Source organism: Miniopterus schreibersii, assembly GCF_964146895.1.
Source record: "Miniopterus schreibersii genome assembly, chromosome: 4".
NCBI lineage: Eukaryota > Metazoa > Chordata > Mammalia > Chiroptera > Miniopteridae > Miniopterus > Miniopterus schreibersii.
This window is the reverse complement of record NC_138105.1, coordinates 53,320,418-53,347,094: the sequence shown is the minus strand read 5'-3', so window position 1 is coordinate 53,347,094 and position 26,677 is coordinate 53,320,418. Positions and strand designations below refer to the sequence as shown.

At 34.8% G+C, this 26,677-nt stretch overlaps 1 protein-coding gene across 6 annotated transcripts in view; it reads left to right on the top strand.

Annotated features, from left to right (window-relative positions):
• Positions 1-26,677, top strand: part of GLRB (glycine receptor beta) — a 51,132-nt gene that overhangs the window by 2,187 nt on the left and 22,268 nt on the right. For all 6 annotated transcript variants that reach the window (XR_013998727.1, XM_081136007.1, XM_081136009.1 and 3 more), the window contains exons 3-4: positions 17,818-17,924; positions 19,580-19,647. Coding sequence is in view for 5 of the 6 variants with exons in the window: in XM_081136007.1 (XP_080992133.1) it covers positions 17,818-17,924; positions 19,580-19,647 (175 nt within the window). In the remaining variant the exon portion in view is untranslated. The remainder of the gene's footprint in view (positions 1-17,817; positions 17,925-19,579; positions 19,648-26,677) is intronic.

Here is a 26,677-nt window from a genome sequence, read left to right as displayed (position 1 = left end):
AAGTTTTATAAAGTTTTGTTTATGCCCTGGACTTAGACATTTATACATTTTTTATAGAAGCAGAAAAAAGTTACTATTTCTTACCTTAATGTGCAAATTTAATTGGATACTGAGATTGCATGCTTTGAATAATGAATACCAGTTCAGAAGTTGATTTTTTTAAAATAGTCCTAAAAATAAATATTCATTAAAGAAATCAAATAGCTGAACTATGATTTTAAAGTCTATTTAGTTTATATTGATGGATGGCACAAGAAAATTCACACGGTGGATCAGTTTTCTATTTCAATTTTTTTTTTTTTTTTTTTGGTAAAGGACTTATATTAGGAAATTAGAATATTCCTCAAAAATATGCCATTAAATTTCAAGTTACACATTAAAACAAAATCTAAATCCAAATCAACCACTCGCCCCTGAAGAAACATCAACAACAAAGTTTTGTGGTTTGTACTTTTTTTTTTTTAATAGGAAAGGTAAACATAACTGTTGAATAATAGCAAATAATATCTAATAGAGCAATTGAACAGTATATCCATAAATAACTTCCACATAATATAATGTGCTTTTAGGTAATAATGTAACATATGCAGTGATCTGAAATAAAAATTATTTTGCTGTTTTAAGTCATTTTTCAATTAAGATTTCTTAAATGCCATGTTAGGCAATATTATTTCATCATCATTATTTAAATGTAGACTATTATAGTTCTATAAGTGTTCTAGAAGAGATATTAAGGTGCATTTGGGGAAGTATATTTTGTAAAGAAAGGATATTAGAATTGGTGTTTTTAACTGTATATATTTATTCATTTATTTTCCATCACCATTTATCCCCTCTATTCCCTCTCCCACCTCCATCCACACATATCCTACCCCCTCCACCCCCGCCACAATCACCACACTATTGTCCATGTCAGTGAGTAGAATTCATATTTTGGAATGGATATTTGTGTGAGACTAAAAGTCTGGAGGCCAAATCATAATCTACATAAAGTCAAACATTAGATTAAGCTTTCTATTAGGAAATATCTCCTAGTTTTCAGCTTTAATAGTCCTGCTTATTCCAGTGCTACACAGTCTGATGTCTGGGCCAGATTTCTGGGTGTGTGGTGGGATGGCCCTGAGTTATATTCAAGTGTCTCTCCTTGGCCATCTGACCAAATGGGTATAAAGTGTCTGATCGTGGCAGGTTCAAGAATAACCGTTATCTGCAACTATCACTACCCTTCACTGTTAGAGCTTCTGTGCCACAACCGAGAGACTAGCATTTGAGGGAACTGGACATTGTCAGGCCTTACTATTCCCAAGCAAAAGGACATATTCTCGTGTTTTAGGTAGTCTCTATCTTAACTTTTATTTGATGAGCGTTGACATATTGACACAAACTGCCATATATGTTTTAAAGTCATGGTAATTCTATGTGTGGGGTCAAGCCATCATTGATCAGTTTCTTTATATGAGAAAGCTGATAGGCTCTTATGTTCTTCCCCCTGCCCCATTAAACATTATGAATCAAAGAGTCCTGAAGATGGCATCGGCAAGCCTTATAACTATGATGTATCTCACAAGAGTCTTTTACAGGACATTCTATCCCTTTTCAAAACTACATTATTAAAATTGCCTCATATGCAAACTGCTTGCATATACTTATGGCGTCTATAGTTATTTAAATAGATTTTTAAAGTTAAATCTAGTAGATAAAGAATGGAATGATAAAGGTTCTCTTTTGGTAAATATGGAAATCTTCAAGTGTCAGGCCCTACATACACCTGGTAAACCTTATCACAGTATTTTAGGTATGTTGAGTAACTAATTGAATGTTATCTTTGAAATTTTCTACTCTAGTTTAAAATTTTATTTATTTTTATAATTACTATTTTTATAGTAAAGATAAATCTTTACTAATAGTTACCATAGTGATACTGCCAAAACTCTGACTTACTAAAAAGTAGGTCTACCTTAGAGAATTAGATATGCATTTTTTGGTTTGAACATTTTATTAAGAATTTTGATTTTATTATCACTGAATTGTGAACTTCAGAGGACTAAAATTTTCTCTGGCTGTGATTGGATCTATTATATTAAATTTCTTTGAACATCCAGATTAAGAATCTCAGCTCTAATAATGTGCTGTAAAAGGATATGCACAGTATTTGTACCTTACAGGATGATACAGTTTTCCCATTCTGTGTAAATTGATTAAATATGAAATATCTTGAGTAGGAGGAATATTTAAGGTGATAAAACTTGGAAATTAGGCACAGACTGTCAAATAGTACTTCTCAATATGGTGAAATTCCAGCCCAGTGACACTTTGATTTATTTGAATTTTTAAAAAATTTATCTTATTGTTGAAAGTATTACAAATGTCCCGCTGCCCACCCCCACTGATCCCTTCTCCCCAGCATCCAGCCCTATGAACAAAATAGATACAGAGATATTTGAGTTTTTTAAAAAGTAGTTTATGAAGCAATGGGTTTGTGTAGGCATATGTGTTAATGGTTAATGTGTTCTTTAAGTGCAGCAAACATGAGCAAAATGTCCCATTTTATTGTTATAACAATATTTTCTTCACAGCCTATACATAAAGGAAAAAATGTTTTAAAATGTAGAAGAAATAAAGGACCTAGGGTCCTTAGTATTCTAGGGTATAATTTTGATGTTGAGCTTGAATCCTATAAACTTTTCTTGGGTCTTTACTAATTTTTAAATACATTGTTTTCAGGTGCTACAAAATCATAACTATATGCTACTATTCATTATTTTGAGTGTTTAAATGAAACAATAGTATCACATTGACAAACTACCTCATAAATTTGCTTTCATAAATTTTGAGAAGTTTAATATATGTTAATAAATGAGAAATAAACTTTAAATTAGAAAAAATATTTTAGATTAAGTCTTTGGGCACAGCTTTCTATTTTACAGCTTGGCTTGATACTGACCTTAATCTATTGGCCTTTCCTCTGATTTTCTATTCATTCTGCCTCAGTGATTTTGTCCAAATCCATGGCTGTAACTACCATATAGTCACTGTTAATTCCTAAGTTTCTGTCCAGTGCAGACATCTCTGAAGAATGCGATGGTATAGGTCCAAGTCCAGTAATTCTACCTGACTATCCCACCTCAACCTCTGGCTCAATTTAAAATGGTAGAACCTGAGCCCAGGAATCCTCCCACCACTCCCAATAAAAATAGTTTTATTCCCCAGCAAATCATAGCGCCACCTCTTTTGTCATTCACATAAAAATCCTGGGGATCACTTTAGACCTTCTTTTTCTACCTCAGCTTCTCAGATTCATTGGTCACCAAGACTTCTCAATGCAGAGTCTTTCCTGTTACTGGAATGCGTCTTTCATTTTCATTCCCATGTGGACCCTGCTTTATTTACTCCTCCCCATTCTTTTTGGTGAAATTGTTGTCTCCCTGCTACTTGTCTTCCTCCATCATTTCCCTTTCCACACTGACACTACAGTGTGTTTTCTAAATACTTGATATAGTCAATTCATTCTAATGCGTAATCATTGAAGGGACTCCATAGATTTCTGAGTGAGGTCCTGATTTCTTGGCTGCAACCACAGTTCTTGCTGAACTAGCCTCTGACATCTCCAGTACCATCTTTCCATCCCAGCCCCCACCCCACCCCAACCCAGCTCAACCCACACATGAGTCCCGTCTCACACACACTTGCTCTTTCACACCTGTGCAAGTGTTCTTCCCTTGATCTAAAATACCAGTGTTCTCCTATCTTCAGTTAACAGCCACCTTAGTGGTCTTGTCCAAATCTATAGCTATAAACACCATGTATTTACTGTTGACTCCTAAAGCTACATCTGGCTCAGACCTTTCTGAAGAACATTACACCCACACATTTAACACTTTAATCTGTCCCTTAATGACCCCAAACTCAACTAAAACCTTGTCTCCTTTGGGAAACTTTTCCTAATTCTGATATTAGATAAACACACTCTGTGCCTCCATAATACCCTAATTGCCTATCATATTTATAATACCATATGGTAATTATCAGTTGTAATGGCCTGCTGTCCTCACTAGGTTGAAAGTTCCTTGTGAGCAGTGTCTTATTGACTCAATCACTAAAGATCAACATAGCACACACACACACACACACACACACACACAGTAAAAATTTGTTCAAAGAGTGAATAAAAACCTAAAGATCTTTGGCTCTTATAAGTCATTATATCTGAATTGGTTAAGGCACTTGAAAAAGAACTTATATAGTCCCTATGGACAATATTTAGAAATATAGTCTCAATATTATAACTAGATGAGTTAACAACTGGGCAATTAGTGGGAAATCTTCCACCCAGCTGATGTTTCCTGGTGAAATTTTGGCCTTACTGTGTTTAACATTTTATCGATGACTAAAATAAGACCATCCATAGGCAACATCCAAACTGAGAAGAGTATATATACCCATATATTTAGAAATCGATTTTCTGAATCATAGGGTATAAGTATATTAAACTTTAGAATATATAGGCAGTTTTCCAACTCTATTCCCATCATTCATGTGTGAGAGTTCCAGTTGCTTCACATTCTTGTCAAAACTTGATATTATTAGCAGTCGTTTTAATTTTAGCCATCTGATGTGAGTATAAGATATCACATTGTGATTTTAATTTGCATTTCCCTGATGATTAAGATTTCTGAGCACCTTTTAATATTGGACTTTTAGTCATAACTCTTTTGCAAAGTGCTCACTTTTTTTGTTTGCCCACTTTTTAAAAAATGTGTCCACTTTTTTCTTATTATTGATATGTAGAAATTCTTTATACATCCTACAGAGAAGTATTTGTCATACATATGTATTACAAATCTCTTTCCAAACCGCTTTTTCTTAAGTTTCTTTTGATGAATGAAAGTACATATTTTTAATGAAGTCTGAGTCTGATTTATTAATCTTTTTTAATGCTTTTGTGTTCTATTTAAGAAACATTTCTCTACTCCAAGGTCATGAAGATAGTTTGCTGTTGTTTTTGCTGCTTTATTGTTTTATGTTTCACATTTAGTTCCATAACCTACTTCAATTTATTGTTTTGTGTATGGTGTGGGATAGGGTCAAGATTCATTTTTAAAAGCAGCATATGGATTGAAAAGCCACAATTGACTAAATTACAGTTGTGTCTTGATTGTAAATCAGTTGCTTCTCCAATCTGTCCCACTGGTCTATCACTAATCACCTGGTGTCAGTAGCACACTTTCTTAAGGCAGAATGCCTGCCTGAGTATCCTCTAGCTTTGTTCTCCAATAATACCTTAGCTATCCTAGGTCCTTTGCATTTCCATATGAATTTTAGAATTAGTTGTTCTATTTGCATACATATAGACACAAAATATTGGGATTTTTATTGACATTGTTTTGTTAGCCTAAAAACAAGAAGCCAAGTGAGAGGGACCATTGTTTATCTGAGGTCACAAAAGTGCAATTTGTGGGCACAAATTCAGGCAGACACCAAAACTGTGTCCTTATCAAAAAGGAAAGGACTTTTTTTGTGAGAAAATGAAAAGGAACGATTACATAAATAGAGGAAAGGACTTTCAATTGGTGTTAACAACCTGAGTTACTCTTTAGCTACACGAGACTGGTTACTAATTCTGTCTTCAGGAGGAATGTCCATAATCAGCAGTTCTTGTGCTTAGGATGCCTGCTTTCCTATTAGTTTTACAAATAATTCTTTTTTTCTTTTTTAATATATCTTTATTGATTTCAGAGAGAGGAAGGGAGAGGGAGAGAGAGAGAGAAACACCAATGATGAGTCATTGATCGGCTGCCTCCTGCATGCCCCCTACTGGGGATCAGGCCCCCAAACTGGGCATGTACCCCGAACAGGAATCTAACTGACAATCACTCTGCATGGGATGACGCTCAGTTGGAGCCACACTGGCCAGGGCTGAGCTACAGCTTTTTTTTTTTTTTTTTTTTTTTAATCTTTATTGATTTCAAAGAGAGGAAGGGAGAGAGAGAGAGAGAGAGAGAGAGAGAAACATCAATGATGAGAGAGTCATCGATCAGCTGCCTCCTGCATGCCTCCTACTGGGGATCGAGCCACAACCCGGGCATGTGCCCTGACCGGGAATCGAACCTCGATCTCCTGGATCAAAAGTTGATGCTCAACCGCTGAGCCATGGCCAGCTGGGCACAAATAATTCATTATAAGACAATGTTGCCTTGGCCAAGTGCAAAGGTTATTTCACTTAGTTCAAACATTCCGATGGTTCAAGGAGCAAGACTTTTAAGCAGTTCCTCTGGAATGGCTGCTCTAGCTCTTTTTAAAAATGGCTCCACTTACGTCAACTTTTCATAATATAGACTCAATTTTGTTTCTAATTTGTATTTAAACATTAAATTGGACAGTAAGCAAGAAAAAAAATCACACATGGGAAAAAAGATGAAGCAAACAAACTAATTAGGAATGAAGATATTTAGCATGACATTGGAATAAGCACCTTTTCTTAAATGTGGCTAGGTCTGGGATAATGGTTATTTAAAACCATATCAAATTCAAACCATAGCCCTGAATAGAATTCTTTAAGAATGGAAACTAGGGACTTTTTGATTGTTACCCTGTGGCCAATTACTCCATGAATCAGGGGCTGAACGCCATTGGATGCAAGTGCTTTTGCATGTTTTGTTTGCTGGTATTTTCCCAGGGCCTAAAAATAATGCTTGGCTGTGGTAGGCACTTGTTAAATATTTGTTGAATGACTCACTAAATATTTGTTGAATACTACATATGTAGTATATTCAGAATTTGTAGTTCTATTTAAATATGAGTTTTGTGAGGGAGAAATAGTTTTAAGTCTTGAAAATTTACATTCAGGGAACATTTCCCCCCCAAAAAAATAATGCTACCAAAATACAGGTGATAGATGATATCAATCATGTCATTAATCATTGGGTAAGTACTGGATGTGATATCATAATACCTTTAAAAATATATTTTAAAATTAGTGACATTAATTTATTTTTGGTTGCCATTAAGGTTCTGAAATGTTTTAAAATACAGTATAGCATATTTTGTTTTTTATCTTCTAGGTGTTCATGTAAGAACTGTTACATTTTGGCAGATATACAAGAAAATTGTTCTGGGTTGTTGGCCTGTGATCCTGCCTATATTGCCGTCTTCCTCTATCTCTTTTCTCCTTAGTGTAAAGGAGCTCTCCCCACATCTAAGGCTTATTGTTTTACCCATCATTTAAATCTTGACTCCTATTTTGGGGAGGGGAGAATCTGAAATTGGGATAGACTTTTTCTCATTCAACTGGATCTTTTTAATCCACTTGGGTTTTATATTATGGACTAATGTACAAAAAGATGCAACATGTCTCTGAAACCCACGTGTCCCTAGTCACTCTTTTTCCTTTTCTAGAGTTCGTATAATCAAACTCTTCATTTTGGGGTGGAGGGGGTGTAAAAGTAGATTTATTTTATTAATTTTCAAAGTTGAAGTATTTAGGAGCTGTATCCAATGACAATCCATCCTGCTGGCGTTTACTTATCTCTTCATGTGCCAGATTCTCCTTAGAAGGAAACCAATAAATTAAATTTTGTTTCCAAACAGTAGCGATGCAAAGAGTTTAAGGAACAGTCATTTGGTTCAGCCAACAACAAATAAATAAATAAATAAATAAATAAATAAATAAATAAATAAATGTAAATTAATTTAACTAGTGTTTTTCCCCTAAATTAAATTGAGCTATAACTTCAGTTAAAACTCTCTGTATATGTACATACAATATGGCCTTTCTTTTTTGAGGGTTGTCTAAAAATTTTTATTGTGGTTTGAATACTTAACATGAGATCTATCTTCTCAACATATTTTTAAATATAAGTTTCAATGTCGTTTTCTGTAGGCACAATGTTGTACAGCAGATCTCTAGAACTTATTCATCTTTGGCTAACTGAAACTCTACCTATTAATTAGCAATTCCCCAAGTCCCTCTCATTCCAACCAACCACCACTGTATTCTCTGCTTCTGAGTTTGACTATTTTAGATTCCTCATAGAAGTAGGGTCATGCAATATTTGTGCTTCTGTGACTAATTTATTTCACTTAGCATAATGCCTTCAGGGTTCATCCGTTTTGTTGCATGTGGTAGGATTTCCTTTTAAGAGTAAATAGTATTCCATTGTATGTATATAACATATTAAAATATCCATTCATCTGTCAATGGACATTTAGGTTGTTTCCACAGGTGGGTAGCTATTGTGAATTCAATGAGCATGGGTGTGCAGATAAAGGAAGGAGCTAGGGGTTGCAGCCCAACTGCTGTGCATTGAAGGCATGGGGTTGGAGCTGTGCTGAAATTCTGCTTGTTCCAACAACTGCTTGGTTCTCTGTAGTCCCCAAGGGGCTGGCATATACTGGGCCCCATCCTTGCTCCAGAACAGGTAAGATAGAACCCAGTCTCTAGAGTAGCATCTAAAAAAGCTAGGATGTTAGATGTGGGGTCAAACCCCCCTCAGGGGAAAGTTGGGAGCTGAAGGTGTCCTCTGCCTGGTATTGTGCTGTGCTATTCTGGGCATGGGAATTATGGTGACAGTGTGTCTCCACTTTCACTACTGGTTTCATTGCAACTGGTTGGGTGTAGAAGCCTCTCTTGTAGTTTCTGGATTTCTGACAAAGGGAAAGGTGTGCCCATGGGGGGAAGGAGGGTCCAGATCTTTCTATTCCATCTTGTTATAATCACTCCTAGTCAAAATTTTCAATAGATGTACTCCCTCATTCCATTTCCTTTCTTACTAACTATTCTTTCCACTCCCATCTGAATCCTATTTCTTTCTCAGCTCAAAAACAACTCTCCTTTTTGCTAAATCCCACAGAGAGTTCTCAGTCCTCATCACAACGTCGTTGTGACATTTGGTCCTGTTAATCAACCCTCTCATAAATATGCTTTTTCTTGAAGTTCTGTTGACACACACTTCTGGATTTCCTCCCTCCTCTTGGGCAGTTCATTCTTTGTCTTAATTGTTGGCTTATTTTTCCTCCATCTGCTCATGTTTTAATTCCATGTCCCTTTTTCCCTGTAAATTCTCTTTTCTAGCAAGTGACTATCTTACCACTGGAATCGTCTGAGGAGCTTTTAAAATTCTGATGCCTGAGCCTCAACTCAAACTAATTAAATCTGGAGGTGGCGGGGGGGGGGGGGGTGCTTGGCATCAGAAGTTTGCAGAGCTTCTTAGGTAAATTCAGGGCACAGCCAAAGCCGAGAATCACTAGACAAATTTATCTGAACCCACAGTTTTAAATATCACTGTTATATCAGAATAATCAGCATTAGTGTTGGATTCTTAGATGCATAACCAGCTCATGGCACTGTGCATGACATATGTGAAAGCTCATGAACTTCGTTAAATGAATTCAGAAATGACTCACGTAAAAGGGTAAAGTTGCACATTGATAGTTGTGTCAGATTTTGTTCTTTAAGGGATCTTATTATTTAGCTGATGTTGTAGATTGTGTTCTCTCCTAGACAGGCTCTGAGATGAAGATTTACATGCAGAGATGATTGCTTTTGGAACAACACCTGTGTGGGTGAGGAAAGGGAATTCAAACACAGGAACAAGGCAGCTGCTCCTAATGCATCAGTTGATGCCCCAGGGAGCCCTGAAGCTGGGATGCCCTCTCAACATTGTTTCTGTTAGAAAGGGGCTCTGGCTCCCCTGTATTCCCATAACAAAGTTTTTGGATGTGGGGTGCCTCCAGGCCAAGACACTTTCCTTCAGATGAAGGTTATTCAAGAAGAGACGGAGCTCAGATGCCTAAACAGCTAGCATTCCTGGCAAGAGCCTCAGTTCTGAAGGGACTATCTGGGGGATGCAGCACCACAGCATCCAAAGCAGGTAGAGCCAGATTATCAACTGAATGGGATCTTCGAGATCCCCTCATTTAAACCTGTGGTTTAAAGATGAGGACACTGAGGTTCAGAGAGCGTAAGTGATTTGCCCAATATCACGTGGGAATCTGACAGTCTGTCTGGGCTAAAACACCAACCAGTCAATTGACTGTTAGAGGAGTGTTTCTTCAATTATACCCACAATTTTATTATGTGTGTTAGTGTGGGTTTATCTTATTACCAATTCTATTAGGCCAGAAGAGAAACATTTTATATTTGTGCTACACATGGAAAATTGAGAAAAGATAAGTACTATTCCAGCTGTAGCTAGAGCAGGGTTAGAGGTATTACTGTGGATTTTTATTTGCTGGGCCAGGATGTAATACTATTTCTGCAAAGTATGGAAAGTAATTGCACAGTAAACATTTGGTTTGGATTGAGGTTTAAGTTTAATTCCTTATGAAGTGAATTTTGTAGTGAATTAACAAACCAATGAAAAATAGTGAGAATATATAGTGTTTTACACTATCTGAGAAACATACCATATAAATAGAAGATACTTTAGTACTCATAGGACAAGTTATCTCACATGTGATATGAAGTTAAAAAAGACCATAGCCTTTGATGAGATTTGGAAATTGCTAGTATCTAAAATCCAGTGTCTCTCCAAATAGATGTTTCTACTTTGTGAAAAAACATTTTTCTTTCAGCCATGGATGATGTAATTGCATAATTGAAGTTAGACAAGATTTGAAAATGTTTCTGCAGAATCCAAAAGTTCCCTAAGCCCAACTAGGGGGGATAAATAAAATGAATGTTGTGGAACACTGTTCTTAATTATGATTCTTGGCCTATAATAACATAACAGGCTTTGCCACACACATACATATATACCCATAAACACATTCTTTTCAAATAAATATAAACTAATTAAACTCAATTAATGATGTAAAAGGTATCACTTGCTATAGTCATAAACCTTCTGTTCACAATTTAATGTGTAAAAACAATGAAAAAAATACAGAAGCTGTCAAGAGAGGCAATAATAAGTTATACTATAGTTAGGAAAATACAAAACAGATAACCCCTCAATTATCTGGATTCATAAGTGACTATTAACTTAGTTTGTTACCTGAATATGTAAAATGTTTATCTTTATATGACTGTTTATCCATCTGATTATCTAGAAGAGTATTTTCCCTGCCCTAAAAAATCTCTGTGCTCTGCCTGTTCATCTCCCCGCCCCCAACAACTCCTGGCAACTACTGATTTTTTCACTGTCTCTGTAGTTTTGCATTTTCCAGAATGTCATATAGTTAGAATCATATAGTAGGTAGTCTTTTCAGATGGGATTCTTTCACCTAGTAATATGTGTTTCTGTTTCACCACGTCTTTTCATGGCTTGATAGCTCATTCCTTTTTTGTGCTGAATAGTATTCCATTGTCTGGATGCACCACAGTTCATTTATCCATTCACCTACTGAAGGACTTCTTGGTTACTTTCAGGTTTTGAAAAATATAAATAAATCTCTTATAAACATTTGCGCTCAGGCTTTTTGTATGAACATTGTTTTCATCGCCAAGGAGCAAGATTGCTGGATGAGATGGTCAAGTGTGTGTAGTTTTCTAAGAAGTTACCAAATGGCCTTTCAAAGTGGCTGTACCAGTTTGCATTCCCACCAGCAGTGAAGGAGAGCTCCTGCTGCTCCTCATTTGTGTCTGGTGTCAGTGTTCAGGTTTGTAATAGTGTAACATTGTTCTTTAATCTGTATTGCCCTGGTGACCTATAACTTGGAGCACCTTTCATATGCCTATTTTTCATCTGTACATCTTCTTTGCTGAGGGGTCTGTTAAGGCCTTGACTGTCTGCCCCTCCTCCCCAAATACACTTTTTATTTTAGAACAGTTTTAGATTTATAGAAAAATTGCCCAAAGAGTACAGAACTCACAAATACCCTGTATTTAATTTCCCCTATTATTAACATCTTATATTAGTGGGCTACATTTTTTTACAGTTAAAGAACCAATAATGACACATTGTTATTAACTAAAGTCCATACTTTGCTGAGATTTCCTTAGTTTTTACCTAATGTTCTTTCCCTGTTCCAGAATCCCATTCAGGATATTTCATTATATTGGTCTTTTTTCTCCTTAAGCTCCTCTTGGCTGTGACAGTTTCTTAGACTTTTCTTGTTTTTCATGACCATGCCAGCTTTGAGGTGTACTAGCCAGGTATTTTGTAAAATGCCACTCAGTTGGGATTTGTCTGATGTTTTTCTCATAACTCGCATGGGGGTATGTGCTTTGGGGAAACATAAATCTTTATGGATTCATGGATTTTATAGTTTAGAATATAATCCAATGCTACTTTATTTTATTGCTCAAATCATTTCAGATTTGACCATTGGGAGCTCTTTCGGCTGGCTTCTGTGTCCCTTTGCCATACTCTATTCTCATCTTGTGTTTTCTTTTTTATTCCTCTGAGCTTACTTCTGTCACTACAAGATATCTGATCTTATTTTTTAAATCACCTCCTAGATTAGGATACCAGAATTTGTTTTCATGAGGGAGTTGTTTCTTAGCTTGTGGTGCACAGGCCCAGGAACCCTCAGCATCGCAAACTTGGTGTATATTTTTCAGGGAAGAACATAGCTTTTATCAAATTCTCAGCCTTGTCTATAACCTAAAAAGGAGGTAAAGAATCTCTGCCCTAGAGTAAAGAGGAGAGATAATACAACCCACACATTTTACAAGCCTTGCTCTTCCTTGCTGCTCTGTGCTTCTTTCATTCAGTACATGTCTAGCCCACAGCTCTGCAGGTCTCACGCCCAGTTTGCTCATGCTGACATATGCCATACTGCACTCAGGCCTGAGAAACCTTTGACCATTGTAGTATTTATAACTCTTGGAAAAACAGAACAATCCCTTTGGGCACAGATTTCTGGTTTGAGGGAGGACATTAAGACCATATACTCATACACACCAGTTCTGAAATGAAACTGTGCAGTGTGGTCACTAAAGGGTCGTGTTAATGGAAAACTGAGCTTTCCCCTTTGCAAAGAAATTTCTGGATTTTTCCTTTAGCGCTGGAAAACATTACATCATACAGCTATACAACCCGATGCATTCCTTGCATAACCTTGCATATTAGTAATGAAATTGGTTCAAGTTTAGGCAAGTGAACAAAAGAGGACTGGTTGTAAAAAAGCTTTTGATATAAAACATTATATTTTCTAGTCATTTGATCACGTTGCCTGAGTAGAGTAAGTTATTTTCTTAAATTAATATCACATTTTCATGAAATAAATCCTGTTTTGCAATAATATCATGATTGTTGATAGATTTCTCGAAATAAAACAAAATGGCATATTCAGATGGATAAAACATTGGACTGAGATTCAGAATATGAAGACTCTAATAGTGAAAGGCATTAAGTATGTGACCTTGTTAAAATCATTTAACTCTCCTTATTCACGCTTATTTTGTATAAATAATGCTGGTATCTTTCCAAATTAAAGGTTATATATAGTAAAGTGCAGATATAGGAAAATATGCTACATGGAAATTGTTTCAGCTCTTTGGAAGACAGTGGCATAGGTATCTAGGCACTTAAAATGTTTTTTTAATGTTTAGAGATGACTTTAAAGTTATTTTAGTATTGACTATGCAAAATATATGATTTTTAAGGCATGAAAATCCCTAAATTTATGCATGTGAATATAAACTACATGGGATTTCACTTAAGTTTTGAAATGTCTCTGAAATGTTAATATAAATATTTGTATCAGGTTACCTGCATCAGAGACACAAACATATTGACACAAATAAAAATAAAAGGGGCTATAGCATATTTGGTATGTTCCCTTTTTTTATTTCAAGAGATTTTTTTGTCAACCAACTTTGAGATTTTGTTGTTAACAAATAAATGTTATTTTTATTTTATTTTTTTGCTTTGGAGAGAAATACAAGCATTTGGAGATGGCTAGAGGGAAGAATGACACTAATAAGTACAAAAGGGCAAATTCAGATTTTTCAGGACTAATGATTTTAAAAATCATTAAAGGTAAAATAGAATATAGATTATTGTCCTAAAGCAATATAAAGCAATGTATGAATGGATGGTAATAAGAAGATAGATAATATTTCATTATGGCAAGCTTGTGGTCCAATGATAACTAGGAATCTGGATTATCAGGTTTCATTCTTGACTCTACTACTTAAGAAAACTGTCTTAACATTACTGTGCCTTCATGTCCACCGATACCGCATACTCACCTACTTGTTCCCTTTCCTACCAATCTGGCTTTTCTCTTTCTCTTCGCTGGAAAACAGCTCTCTGTGTGGCTAATATCTCTTCTACTTAACCAAGCATTTGTGATTATCAAATAAAAGAGTGTAATGGAAAAGATGGTTCATTCTCCAATCTCTATTTCACACCAGACTATGATCTGAGCCAATCACAGTTGTTTCTTCCTCCTGGCCAGTGAATGGTTCAGTGACGTCCAATGCTGGAAAACTTCTGAGAGAAAAAATCCTCCCTCCTAAGAGGACACCACAAGCAGAAATGCTCTTCTTTATCTGGAAATGAGTGTAACTGCTACATGCAGCACACACAGCTATCTGGAGGCTGAAGTCTACTAAAAGAGCTGGCAGATGGGAAGGGCTTAAACCTGATGTGTGTTTGATACTATATAAGCTGTACAGGGTTATTACAAAAATGTAGAAGCTGTGATTCCCTCAAGAATTGTACTGTCTACATCCAGTCTTGTTGGTAAGATACATGAAGATAAGAAAAGCAATACAATAATTGCCAAGGTATGTTAATCAATTCGTCTTCATTAGAGTAAGGCGAATGATTGAGGCAAGATTTTAGAAAGTCAATCTTGGGTTTAGATTAGTACAATAAGGAGTGGAAGTTATAATATCCCAGGAAGGGGGATTTAGTCTGAGCCAGTGAATGGAGGAAGGACACAATTGGTAGTGAGTTAAAACAGCTAGAAAATGAGTTTGATTGACACAGCTCAGAGCTTAGAGCTGCATCTATTAATTGCTGACCTGCTCTTTTGAACCAGAACTCGCCTGTGTAGCCGGCTACTTTTCCCCACTTGAATATTAAATGAAAGCATCTGAATAAACTTAAATATACTTTATTTTGTTATATATTTATAGGGAGTGCCAAAATAAGTGCCGAGCGATGAAGTGGCTCGTGTCTTGCACCTCTTATAATCTGAGCCTAAACAAAGATAACTAAGAAAACAGTCTAGAGTCTCTTCTAAAACTCTGCATTGCTTTCAGACCTTAAAATTACTTAAATTAATGTAAATGCAGACCTGAGTTAACTTGTGACCAATCAGCAAGGTGTTAAACTGGAAATAGGCAAATTAGCAGGAGAAAAGGTATTCAAACTTATTAATTTTTAATATTACATTAAATATGCACAGGGGCATCACAGCAAAAAATTTGAATACCCAAAAAGTAGTGAGATTTGAGAGCTTATATGTCATCTTAATAGGGGGAAGGGAAGAGGAATGTAGGCCACTTAAGGGAGAATAAATGATTTTTAGGAAAGATGAATGGCCTAGTAAAACATAGGAAAATATGATAGTTTATGACAAAGTTTGTCTGGTGTGGTGTCCACTTCTAGTTTCCTCTCCTGTGATAACAGTCAGTCTTTCCTAGTTGGCGAAACTCTTAGGAGGGGATCTGTGACGATTGAGTTCCTTTTGGAGGATCTGTTTTTAGGCAGATAAGGGGAGTTCAGAAAAGGCCTCTCCCTGAATTTGCTGTTTTGCAGATGCCTTTAGCTCAAAATAATCCTTGTGCCAAAGGGATATATTGTAGGGTGGCGTATTCTGCCACTCTTCACAGCTAGAAGGAAAAAAATCAGGCTGGAAGGTTCTCTACTGCAAGAACTAGTGTTAGTTGTCGTTATGTTGTCTTGCCTTTTCGTTACTTAGAAGGGAGATACTTGTGAAAGATTTTATATCAAGAGGCACAGTAATAGCATTCCTTAATTAAATCAGTACAGGTATGCTTTGTAATTAATCAATTTTATTTTCATCCCATCAATAAGAAACCTTGTAAATGGGTTTGAACACTAATTTGCATCCTAATATCCAATTTTCCCACATACCCTCATTCTCTTTAGAGTTTTCTATCCTCGATAAGGGATGACAGTTGGCTTTAAAGAGGTTACAATTTCACATACAATGAAATGAAATCTTATTACCAGTCCCAACTCTGCAACTGTGGTATTGGAGCTGATAAGACCATAAGAAACAATTTTAAAATACTCTATAATCTCCTGCAACTTTAGGAGGTTTAACCAATTGATTTTCATTTTTTCTTCAATGTTTTGGACTCTGTTTGATAGCTACTTGAGAAAGGTTGTATCAATTCATATTATTTTTAGGGTTTTCATAAATTTCTTAATATTGGCCCTATCTTGCCTCTAGTGGTTGTATCTTATCAGCAGATTGTATGATGACTCAGAACAGAATTGCCTGATAGATAAAAGCTGGGATTTCAAAACAAAGCCATGGCCTATACATCCAAGTTTGATTTACACAAATTAATATTATCTATGAAATTGACATTTTACCATAACAATACAGAATGGACAGTGCTAGACTCTCCAGATATAGTTTTAATTTTTCTTGTGATTCTCATGGATTTTTTTCTTTGTATTGAGAAAATGATTATATAATAAGACTTCATAGGTGGTAAAACAAACCCAAACAAATAATAACCAAACATTTTCTAATGGCTTCCAAGGACGTGTGTGTGTTTTTAAGTATTGTCAAGCAACTATCAATTTAGTCAAGATTCATTGTTCAAAGTTAATTGAAGTAAAAAAAATATAGCAGTTTTCCCTCTGTAATAGTTGACAGCAAACAGATAATAGAGATAGTTGTATCTAATAGCTCTGTATTTTTCCTGTTTAATTGATTTGATAACAGAGAAACTTCTTTTACCAATTTGCCTTGTCATCCTCAAAAATAAAAACAGCCAGTTATTTTACTGGCAATTGAATTTATTTGGGAATAGCAGAGAATTGCAGTTTGGGACAAGGGAGCTATGGTGAACCACAGGCAAGTCCAAAAAGACAAAGGGAAGGTTAGCTTTTTTTGTTGTTGTTAGGTTTTAGGAGGAAATCGGGGAGGGTTGTTTATTGTAGAACAAAAGTTTGAGGTGGTTTTTCATAGGCTGCAAGGGGTGGTTAGCGCATTGCCGCTGGGGTAAGGAGAGATCTTCCTTCTTTTTCATAAAAGCAGATCAAGTTCCTGTGTGAAAAATGTTCTCCCTCCGTCCTGCTGGTTTTGTAGGGCAAGCAGTGGTGCTTGCGGGAGAGCTCCCCCTGCAGGGCTTCTCGACTCCGTTTTAAATGAGGTTTCCTCCCCTTCCAACATATTTAACTGGATGAGAGCATTCATTGTGTATTTCATGGGCAGTATCATTTTATAAATATCAGCATGATTTTTTTTTTAATTCTTAGACTCTCTGGCCATCTTATTTTATGGTATTCATATACTCCTTTGCTTAGGCAGAAGGTTAATATTACACTTCATTACTCAAAAACTGTTGTTTTGCTGTTATCTCACTGTCTGCACTCCCCTTGTGCTCCTCGAGATTTCAAATGCAGGTTGCTTCAGGACGAGTAAGATGTCTGCTTAATTTTACTTAAAAGAAAGCTTGAGTATTTAGGACAGTTTTTCATTCATTTGGTAAACTGAAGTGCTAAAATACCTTTTTGTTGGTTTTATTTCTCATGGCACATATATTTCGACCTACTGACAATGTCTACTACTTCTCATTTACCTCTTCGGAGACGCCATGCTGTAACTGTAGATTAGTCTCAAGAAGCCAAGTCTTTTCTCCAGTTAAAATTACCCATTCCTGTTGATTGCCATTTCTAAATACTCATTAGGATTTTGTTTTGTTTTTTTCTCTTATAGCCAGCAGTCAGCAGAGGACCTTGCCCGAGTCCCTGCCAACTCCACTAGCAATATCTTGAATAGGCTCCTGGTCAGTTATGATCCCAGGATAAGACCAAATTTCAAAGGTTTGTTTTTCACCCTCAACTATCTTCATTCTTTGCAGTTTAAAAATTAATTTTATCTGTATGAAATCATTCAGTTGTAATATTAAAAAACAATAGGATTTCAAATTGATATGTAACTGTCCCATAATGTACTTAGATCCAGACTAATTTAATGCTAAGCATGTTAAAAAAAAATAAGCAAAATAGTAATTCTAATAGTTTTATATGTTTCTTAGTTTTTATAAAAGGGTGTATTGTGAATCAATAGGCTAACCTTTATAATGAGTACTTAGTATTCTTAACCTTAGTGATTAAAAATCTAGTCTCTGGCTACAGAGCTGGCTTTCATTCACAGACAGCAAAGTTATAGTTTGTAGGAAAGTGTCCATATACTCATTTAGGGATAGAGAACAGTTCGGATTTGTATTTAGATGCTTTTTTTTTTTTTTCTCTAGCCTTTCACACTGATAAAAAAATTTCCTCTGCTCTTTTGCTGAAAAAATTTTTAAAATGGCCATATGGTTTTTAAAAACACATTAACTTGTGTGAATAAAAGTGGCTGTTTTCTACAACAGACTGATTTTATTCCAACAAAATGCTACCGTTTATCATACCTTTCAAGAACAAAATCCATACTTGCTATATAAAAGTCATGAGAAGATTGTATAGTTGAGCAAACTTTTTTTTTTCTTTTACTTTTTTTTTTTGTCCTCTTGATGAGTTAGGAAAAGCTATATGAAAAAACCTCCTCTGGAAAACTGTAATCCTAAAGACAGGTATTAATGTAGATCAGATTAACATTATAAAGCTTGATTTTTTTCCTTCACAGAAAAAAAAAAGTCTGCAGCTGCTTCTAGTCAACTGAAGTTATACAACTATGTTGTAAAAACAGGGTTTTTTGTTCATTACCAGAACCTATTCAGTTACTTTCAACAACGGCCATGGTCTGGATTGTCACATGTCTACTATATATTGATTCGCCACCTGTTTTTCATCAGTCAGTGGTTATGTGGCTGAAAGGCTAAATTCACATTTTCCCTTTGTTAGTCCAACCAGCAGCCCACAATGAGTAAAGAAAAAAAAGCAAGAAAGAAATTTGCAACATTATACCTTAGTTCTCACTCCGTGAACTTTCAAATTACTTTCCAAAAGGTCAGGCAAAATCTTTATAATGACTCTGTTATATGTCTGATTAACTTTGCAATTGCATGAATTAGAAAGAAAAATCTAGTAATTGTAAGTGCAATTTATTGAATATTGCTATACCAACTCAACTAAGAACTTCAGATGATTATACAAATTCAAAAAATTAAACCATATTTTTAAGTGATGTTTAGTAAAGAACAATTTACATTTTCTTAGAGTATGCATCAACCCAATTTTTGAAAGATAAATGTATTTCCTCAGAGTCTTTACAATTTAACAGATAAATATTTCTGAAAAAAATAACATTATAAAATATAATTTAACTCATTTTTTATTTTCGTTATGATCCTTATTTAGAAAAATAAGTTAATAGTAATTGTGAAGATAGCATACCAAGACCATTGATTTATAATTTTACATCACAGGTGGATTGGGAAAAATATGAAAACCAAATGCATAAACTATGAAATATGTAGATTCTGACCAAGTTTTTTATAGCTACTAAATATATCCTTAATTTTTATTCACAGGCATTCCTGTTGATGTCGTAGTCAACATTTTTATCAACAGTTTTGGATCCATTCAAGAGACAACAATGGTAATATCAGAGTTAATTTAATATTTTAATTATCAAAATTTAAACTAAAGCATAGTGAAAGTAATGTTAAAACTGAAAAATATTGAGTAACTCTAAGGAAAAATGCATGCTTTCCCTGGTATAAAATAATCCAATTCCAAGGTTTTGTTAAGTTAGTGATTTCAGTGCTTATGAAACTTTGCAATTCAAATTGAGCCTTAATACTGCATTAAAACTGATAGACTCGGTAAAATTACCATACTCACTCTGAATAATTAATTGGATACCACCTGGGGAAAGGATTTATGCAATTAATACTCTGGGGCAACATTTCCCCCCCCCCCCATATGCTAATATGTATGAGCATTCAAAAAATTTAACTGTTGACAGGTTTTTTTTTCCTTCTAATTTCCTGTGGAGAATCTTTGTTTTTTCTGTCGTGCTAATTTTGTGATGTGTGGAGCAGAGAATTGTAAAAAGCAATACTGATTTTTATAAAATATGGTTATGGAGCTCCCTGAAAAGATTATGTAATCTGGGGAAAGAGCAAGGAAAGGCAAAGGAAGAGTGGGAAGGAGGGACGAGCAGGATCCTGTCTTGAAGGAACAGAAAAAGATTTCGGGACTAACTGCTATCCCCTATGAATTGCATTTAGGGACAAGGACAGCTATATAGTATGGTTAGATTTTCTGAGTGATGTATGATGTCATTACCCCTCAGCTTCTCAAAACACATCCAGTAAGGTCTACCTGCTTTTTGATAATCTAGAATATAGATCTGTGCCCTTTTCCCCCAGGTTCTTTGTGGGGTATTTTTAGATACTTATATTTATAAGGTGTGTATTGAAAACCTAGTAATAATGGTCAGAGCACAGTATAATTATTCAGGGACTATCTCAGGCTAGAGAAAGAATGATTGACACTATTACTTTATTCCTAGTAGCAGCTTAGAGTGTTACAAAAGCAGCTGCATATTGCATTTACATTATAACGCCCATTTTTAATCTCTAATTGTGATGAGAATGCCATTTCTTCATTTTTATAGAAGCACGTATTTAGCCCCTGAGTAATTGATTTTCTTAGACAATCTGTAAATATTTGTAAAGAATTCTTTAAAAGAAGATTTTGGAAACAAGTTCAAAATTCACTTTCAGTGACGTTTTAGTTTACCTAAATGACAGACATACAGTACAGATCAGTAGAATACAGCTCTGAAATATAACATAGATACCATATATCACTCAGGAGACAAGTATAGCACTCATTAATTGAAAATATGATTAGTCTATCAAAGCACTTCACTTTGCAAGAGTAAGAGATGTCATTTTCTCACAGTGAAATTTTAAGGGGAGCTATTTGGTCTCTACGCTGTAGTCTGAACACTGTTTTATGTTTCATGGCACCACTACACTCACCCTAAAACACCACTATCAAGATGTTATAGCCCCCAGGAAAAATCCCCAACTTTCTTTTGCATTTGAGGACAACTAATGCAAGGATATTTTTCTCATTTGCATAAAGGCCACAGGTGTGATAAGTTAGTATGTACCATTAATGTGTCTGTTATTTAATAAGTACGGAATGCCTTCCAAATATCAGACACCTAAACTTCTCTAGGTCCCATCAGTAGATCAAGTTGAAAACATCTGGGAGAAAGGAATATTAGAAGAAAAGGGACAACTTTTTCACAGATTACTTGAGGATTATAATAAAATATTTCATAATTTCTAACGTATTTCATTTTTTGCCCTGCACAGACTCATCACAGTAGCTACCCCAAAATATTTATTGCTGGGACAAGATTCAACCAGTTCCCATAGGGAGTTTTGTCCCTACTATTTTTCCCTGATCTTCATCTATCTTCAAATGAGAGCCTTTTATGGCCACTCTGACTCACTTTGTGCCCTCTTTTCAATCCACGTCTTTCATTTCTATCATTTATTTGTTAATGAAACCTCATAGCTTCCTTTTTTGTGTATTTTTTTATTCTCTAATGGACTATAAAACCCTTCATGTCAGAAATAATGTATTATATTTAATTTTCCATAAGATACAGAGGACAATAGGCACTCAATAAGTAGTGAACACATAAATTTAAAAAAATTTCTTATACTAGCTAATATTGATTGAATAGTTGGACAGATAAATTCTTCTATTTTTCCAAGCGCAAAGTGAGTCAAAATAGCCATAAAACAATTGTCAGAAAATTTTTAAACAATAGATCCATGTTGAACATTTGTTTGGTTAAATAACAGACTGAATAATGTTATTATTGTAGAGTGTTAATTTTGGAAATTTTGGAGAGCTTTATCCATAGCACAAAATTATTTGTATTTGCCGTTCCTTTTGCTGAAATAATCTAGAAGAAAACCAATCGGCCATTTAATTTGTGCTGTGCAGACACAGTCTGAAGGTTCAGAATGAGAACTATCCTTATCAAGTAGACTTATTTTACCATAATTATTATTTTTTGCTTTTAGCAATGTTTATTTCATGCATCCCTACAAAACAGTGTTATATAGAGATGTTTTTTGAGGCTGTCATATTTTACAGGTTTGGTCAAACTTTTAAAAACAAATGGCCTGACATTTGTTGCTTAATAGTTAGGAAAGTCATAAGCTATTATATAGCTATTAGTTAACATTAAGATATCTTCTAAGAAGAAAAAAAGTGGATCTAAGGTAAAACTACATGACCTGCTACAAACACTTGTCAACAGAGATGACTTAGGAGAGTAACTAAAAAGGTATACATGAATGGATAAGAGTTATATTATAAGAGGATATTCTTTTTCCTTCCAATCACCTAGGGTAAGCTTACTGATTTTTTTTTACAGACTTTTTGAAGTATAGCTGACAAATAAAATTATTATAAGATATTTAAAGTGTACATGATGTTTTGATGTACATCTACATTGTGAAAGGATTCCTCCCCACATTAAATCAACACATCCATCACCTCATATACGTACATACATATATATATGATATCATTTAAGTTCTACTCCTCAGCAAATTTCAATTGTACAATTCAGTATTATCAACTGTAGTTGCGATGCCATACATTGGATCCTCCTCAGATATTATTTCTTTTACAATTGATTTCCTTAAAATTTATCTTAGTTGTATTATTCCTTGTATTTCGTTACTTTTGTTATTAACTTTCCAGCATTATTTCATTTATTATGGAAAAATATTAGACAGGGTGGGGCAAAAGTTGATTTACAGTTGTGAGTACATGAAACACAGAGTTTTTCTTGTATTATTACTTATTAATTATTGCATTATTTTCCTTGCAAACAACTATAAACCTACTTTTGCCCCTCCCTGTATTTGTCCCTATTGTTTGTTTTTTTCTATTTTGTATCTTAGATACACAAGCCTTAAAATGGTTTTATGTTTATTTTTTCTCATATTATTTATTTTCAGGGTATGTACCCTGTGGTAGGCTATGTAATGGTCCCCTAAAGATGTCCTTGCCCAGTTTTGGGAACCTGTGATGTCATTTTACACAGTAAAAAAGACTGTGCGCGTGATATAATTAAGGATCTTGAGATGAGGGAGATTCTCCTGGTTATCTGAGTGGGCCTCATATAATCACAATGATCCTTATAACAGGGAGGCCAGCGGGTCAGAGTCCGTAGTAGTGAATTCTGTGAAGACAGTATGAAGTTGGATGGTAAGAGTTAGAGGCCATAAGTCTTGGAATGCAGGTGGCCTCTAGAAGCTGAAAAAAACGAGAAAATGTACTCTCTCCTCAGAGCCTCCAGAAGGAACCAGCCTGAGGATGCCTTTACTTCAGCTCAGTAAAACTGATTTTGATGTTCTGAACCATAAAATAATTTGTGGTGTTTTAAGCTGCACAGTTTTTGGTAATTTTGTTACAGGAGCAACAGGAAACTAATACACATGCTGACAAACACTTGTTAATTTTTTTCTCCCAAATTCTGTTGGAGGATTATCTGATTACATAAATGTGTTTTCCAATATATGAAAATGCCAAAATAACTACTGGCTTTTTCTTCAGTGATTACTGAAAACTCTCACTCTTTAAAGTAAATCACAATAAGAACAATTTGCAAGAGAATCTATGTCGTTAGTAGTTAAAAACATTCTGTATATCTGTCTCTTTTGTCCAAGTTATTTTTTTAGTGTGTCTGCCTTAAAATGAAGAATAACATAATTTGTTATTCATACCTTCCTTTTTTCTCCTAGCTTTATTATTTCAGAAGCATTGCTAATTAAACATCACAAGTAAGGGTATTGTATTAGGCAATAAGGAAGGATGAGAAATGTCCAAGTTTTATTTTTTCCTTCCAGTAAATTGTCACTCTTATCAGTTGATATAGGAAAAAATTAATAGTGTGACTAATACTAGACACTAATACTAGACAAATGCCACAGAAGTAATTTCTTTATTCCTGCATTTAATACAAGTATGTTGGACACTTCCTATATAACAATTCAGCTGACTGCTACTCTCATGGAATGTAGAGTTTAGTGTGGCACCATAAGATGGAATATTAGCACAGATCTATAAAAATTTAAATATTCATAACTTATCAGTAAATAATATTTAAAGTGTTAAAATGACATATTGAGAAGGACTGCTATAATATAATTTAGGAATTTTTACTGGTATTTTGTTATTATGCAATTTTTACACGAAACTTCTAACCTCACTAACAACTACATTTAAATTCTTTGAAACCAGACTTATTACAGCTATGTTGATAGAACTGTAATCATAATGCTGGCAGATGCTGTGAGAATTGATCTCCTTTATTTCCTTGAATACTAGTTTTTTTTATCAGAATGTAAAGGAAACAAATGAGTTAAAGGTTGCATATGAGAGAGTTAAGTAAAAATTACAAGTAGCCAGAAGAACTAACCTAACACTATAAAATACAGATAAACGGTTCTTAATATTAAAATATCATCAATTTAATGTCTTGCTGTGAAGTGTTTTATTGCCTTGAAAAAATAGTTTCATTTTGGTGTTAATTGGTACTGAACCTTTTTGAGACCATCCATTTTTCTGATAATAACTAATAGTGTGGTTTGGAATGAACAATGAATATAGTATTTGTCACCAAATTCTTTAAAAACAATTAGGTAATTTGCCATTGATAAAAGAAGTCTCTTTTTGATGGGAATTTGTTCATTGAAAATAAACCATAGAGCTGTAATTATTGTAATTGAGTAATTGAAAAGGAAAATAAATAGGTTTCAAAGATAGTTATCTTAATATAGAGCATTTGAAATGCAAATAACCACCAATCAATTAGAAATGCTCATAAAACATTAACCAAAGCATACTAACTAATGAGCTTTTATCTTTTAATGAGTGTTTAACTCAAACTATTAATTTAAATTGTAAAATTTTAAAACAATCTTAAAAGATATATAAGCTTGCTGCAACTTGTATTGAATCATAATAGTATTTACCTACATAGCTAATAGAAAAGCATTTTTGAGGCACTTCCATAATGAAATAGACATAAAGATCAAGACTGATACAGCACTCCTAGCAGCAGTGGGAACTTTTTTCCACAAGCTCTCCAACACTTGTTATTGCTTGTCTTGCTGATCACAGCCACTCTAATAGGTGTGAGGTGGTATCTCATTGTAGTTTTGACTTGCATTTCCCTAATTGCTAGTGAGGCTGAACATCTTTTCATGTATCTATTGGCTACTACCACTATGGAAAGCAGTCTGGCGATTCCTCAAGAAATTAAGAATAGAGCTACCTTAAGACCCAGCTATCCCTCTCCTGGGTATACACCTGAAAAATTCAAAAACATGTATTTGCAAATATGTATGCACCCCTATGTTCATTGCAGCATTATTCATGGTGGTCAAGACATGGAAACAACCAAAGTGACCTGTGATAGAGGACTAGATAAAGATGTGGTATATGGACAGAATGGATTACTACTCAGCCATAAGAAAGGAGGAAACACTACCATTTGCAACAGCATGGGTGGACTTTGAGAATAGTATACTAAGTGAAATAAGTCAGTCAGAAAAAGCTAGGAACCATATGATTTCACTCACATGTGGGATATAAAAATGAAACTCATGGACACAAACAGCAGTGTGGTGGTTGCCAGAGGGAAGGGGGTGGGGGGAAAGGGGTCCTAATATATGGTGGCAGAAGAAGATTTAACTGGGTGGTGGGCACACAGTGCAATATACAGATCTTGTAACATAGAAACCCCTACCTGAAACCTCTATGATCATATTAACCAATGTCACCCCAATAAATTTAATTTAAAATGTGAAAACAAGAATGATACAGCAAAGTAAGCAATTACCAATTTTTTGGTGATGATCATTGAAATATAACCTGGAGTTTTTCTAAACTATAAAAATTTTAAAAGGATTGCAGTAAAGACTCCAAGCTTATATTGAGCTTATACCGGTGTGTTGAAAGCAAGAAGAATTCAGGAAATGCTCAAAAACAATACTTTAGCACTGTTTTAAGAATTGTGACCTAGGAGTAGATTACTGTTAGAAGTAACTTTAGGTTGACATGCATAGTATAGAGCAAACTGAATGAGTTACGCTATATGCAGATTATTTTCTGAGGCAAAAGTATATTTATCCCTATTACCAACATTATAAAAGAATGACGACAAAATAAAGAATATATCCTAATAAGAAGAAGCATTTGTTTAGCTCTTAATACTGCAGTTCATGGACTTTACATATATCTCATTTACTCCTTATAAAAACCCTATGTATTATTATCTCCATCCCATAGACTGGAAACTTTGACCTCTATTTATTTATTAATCCTCTGTAATATTGCTTTTTGTTATTTATTAAATTTATTTATTTATTTTTGTTAATCTTCACCCAGGGATATTTTTTCCCATTGATTTTTAGAGTGGGAGGGAGAGAGCTGGGGCAGGGAGGGAGGGAGAAACATCCATGTAAGGGAGAGACATCAACTGGTTGCCTGTCAAACACACCACATGCCCTGACTGGGGCTGGGGATCAAACCTGCAACCGAAGTACATGCCGTGCCCTTGACCAGGAATGGAACCC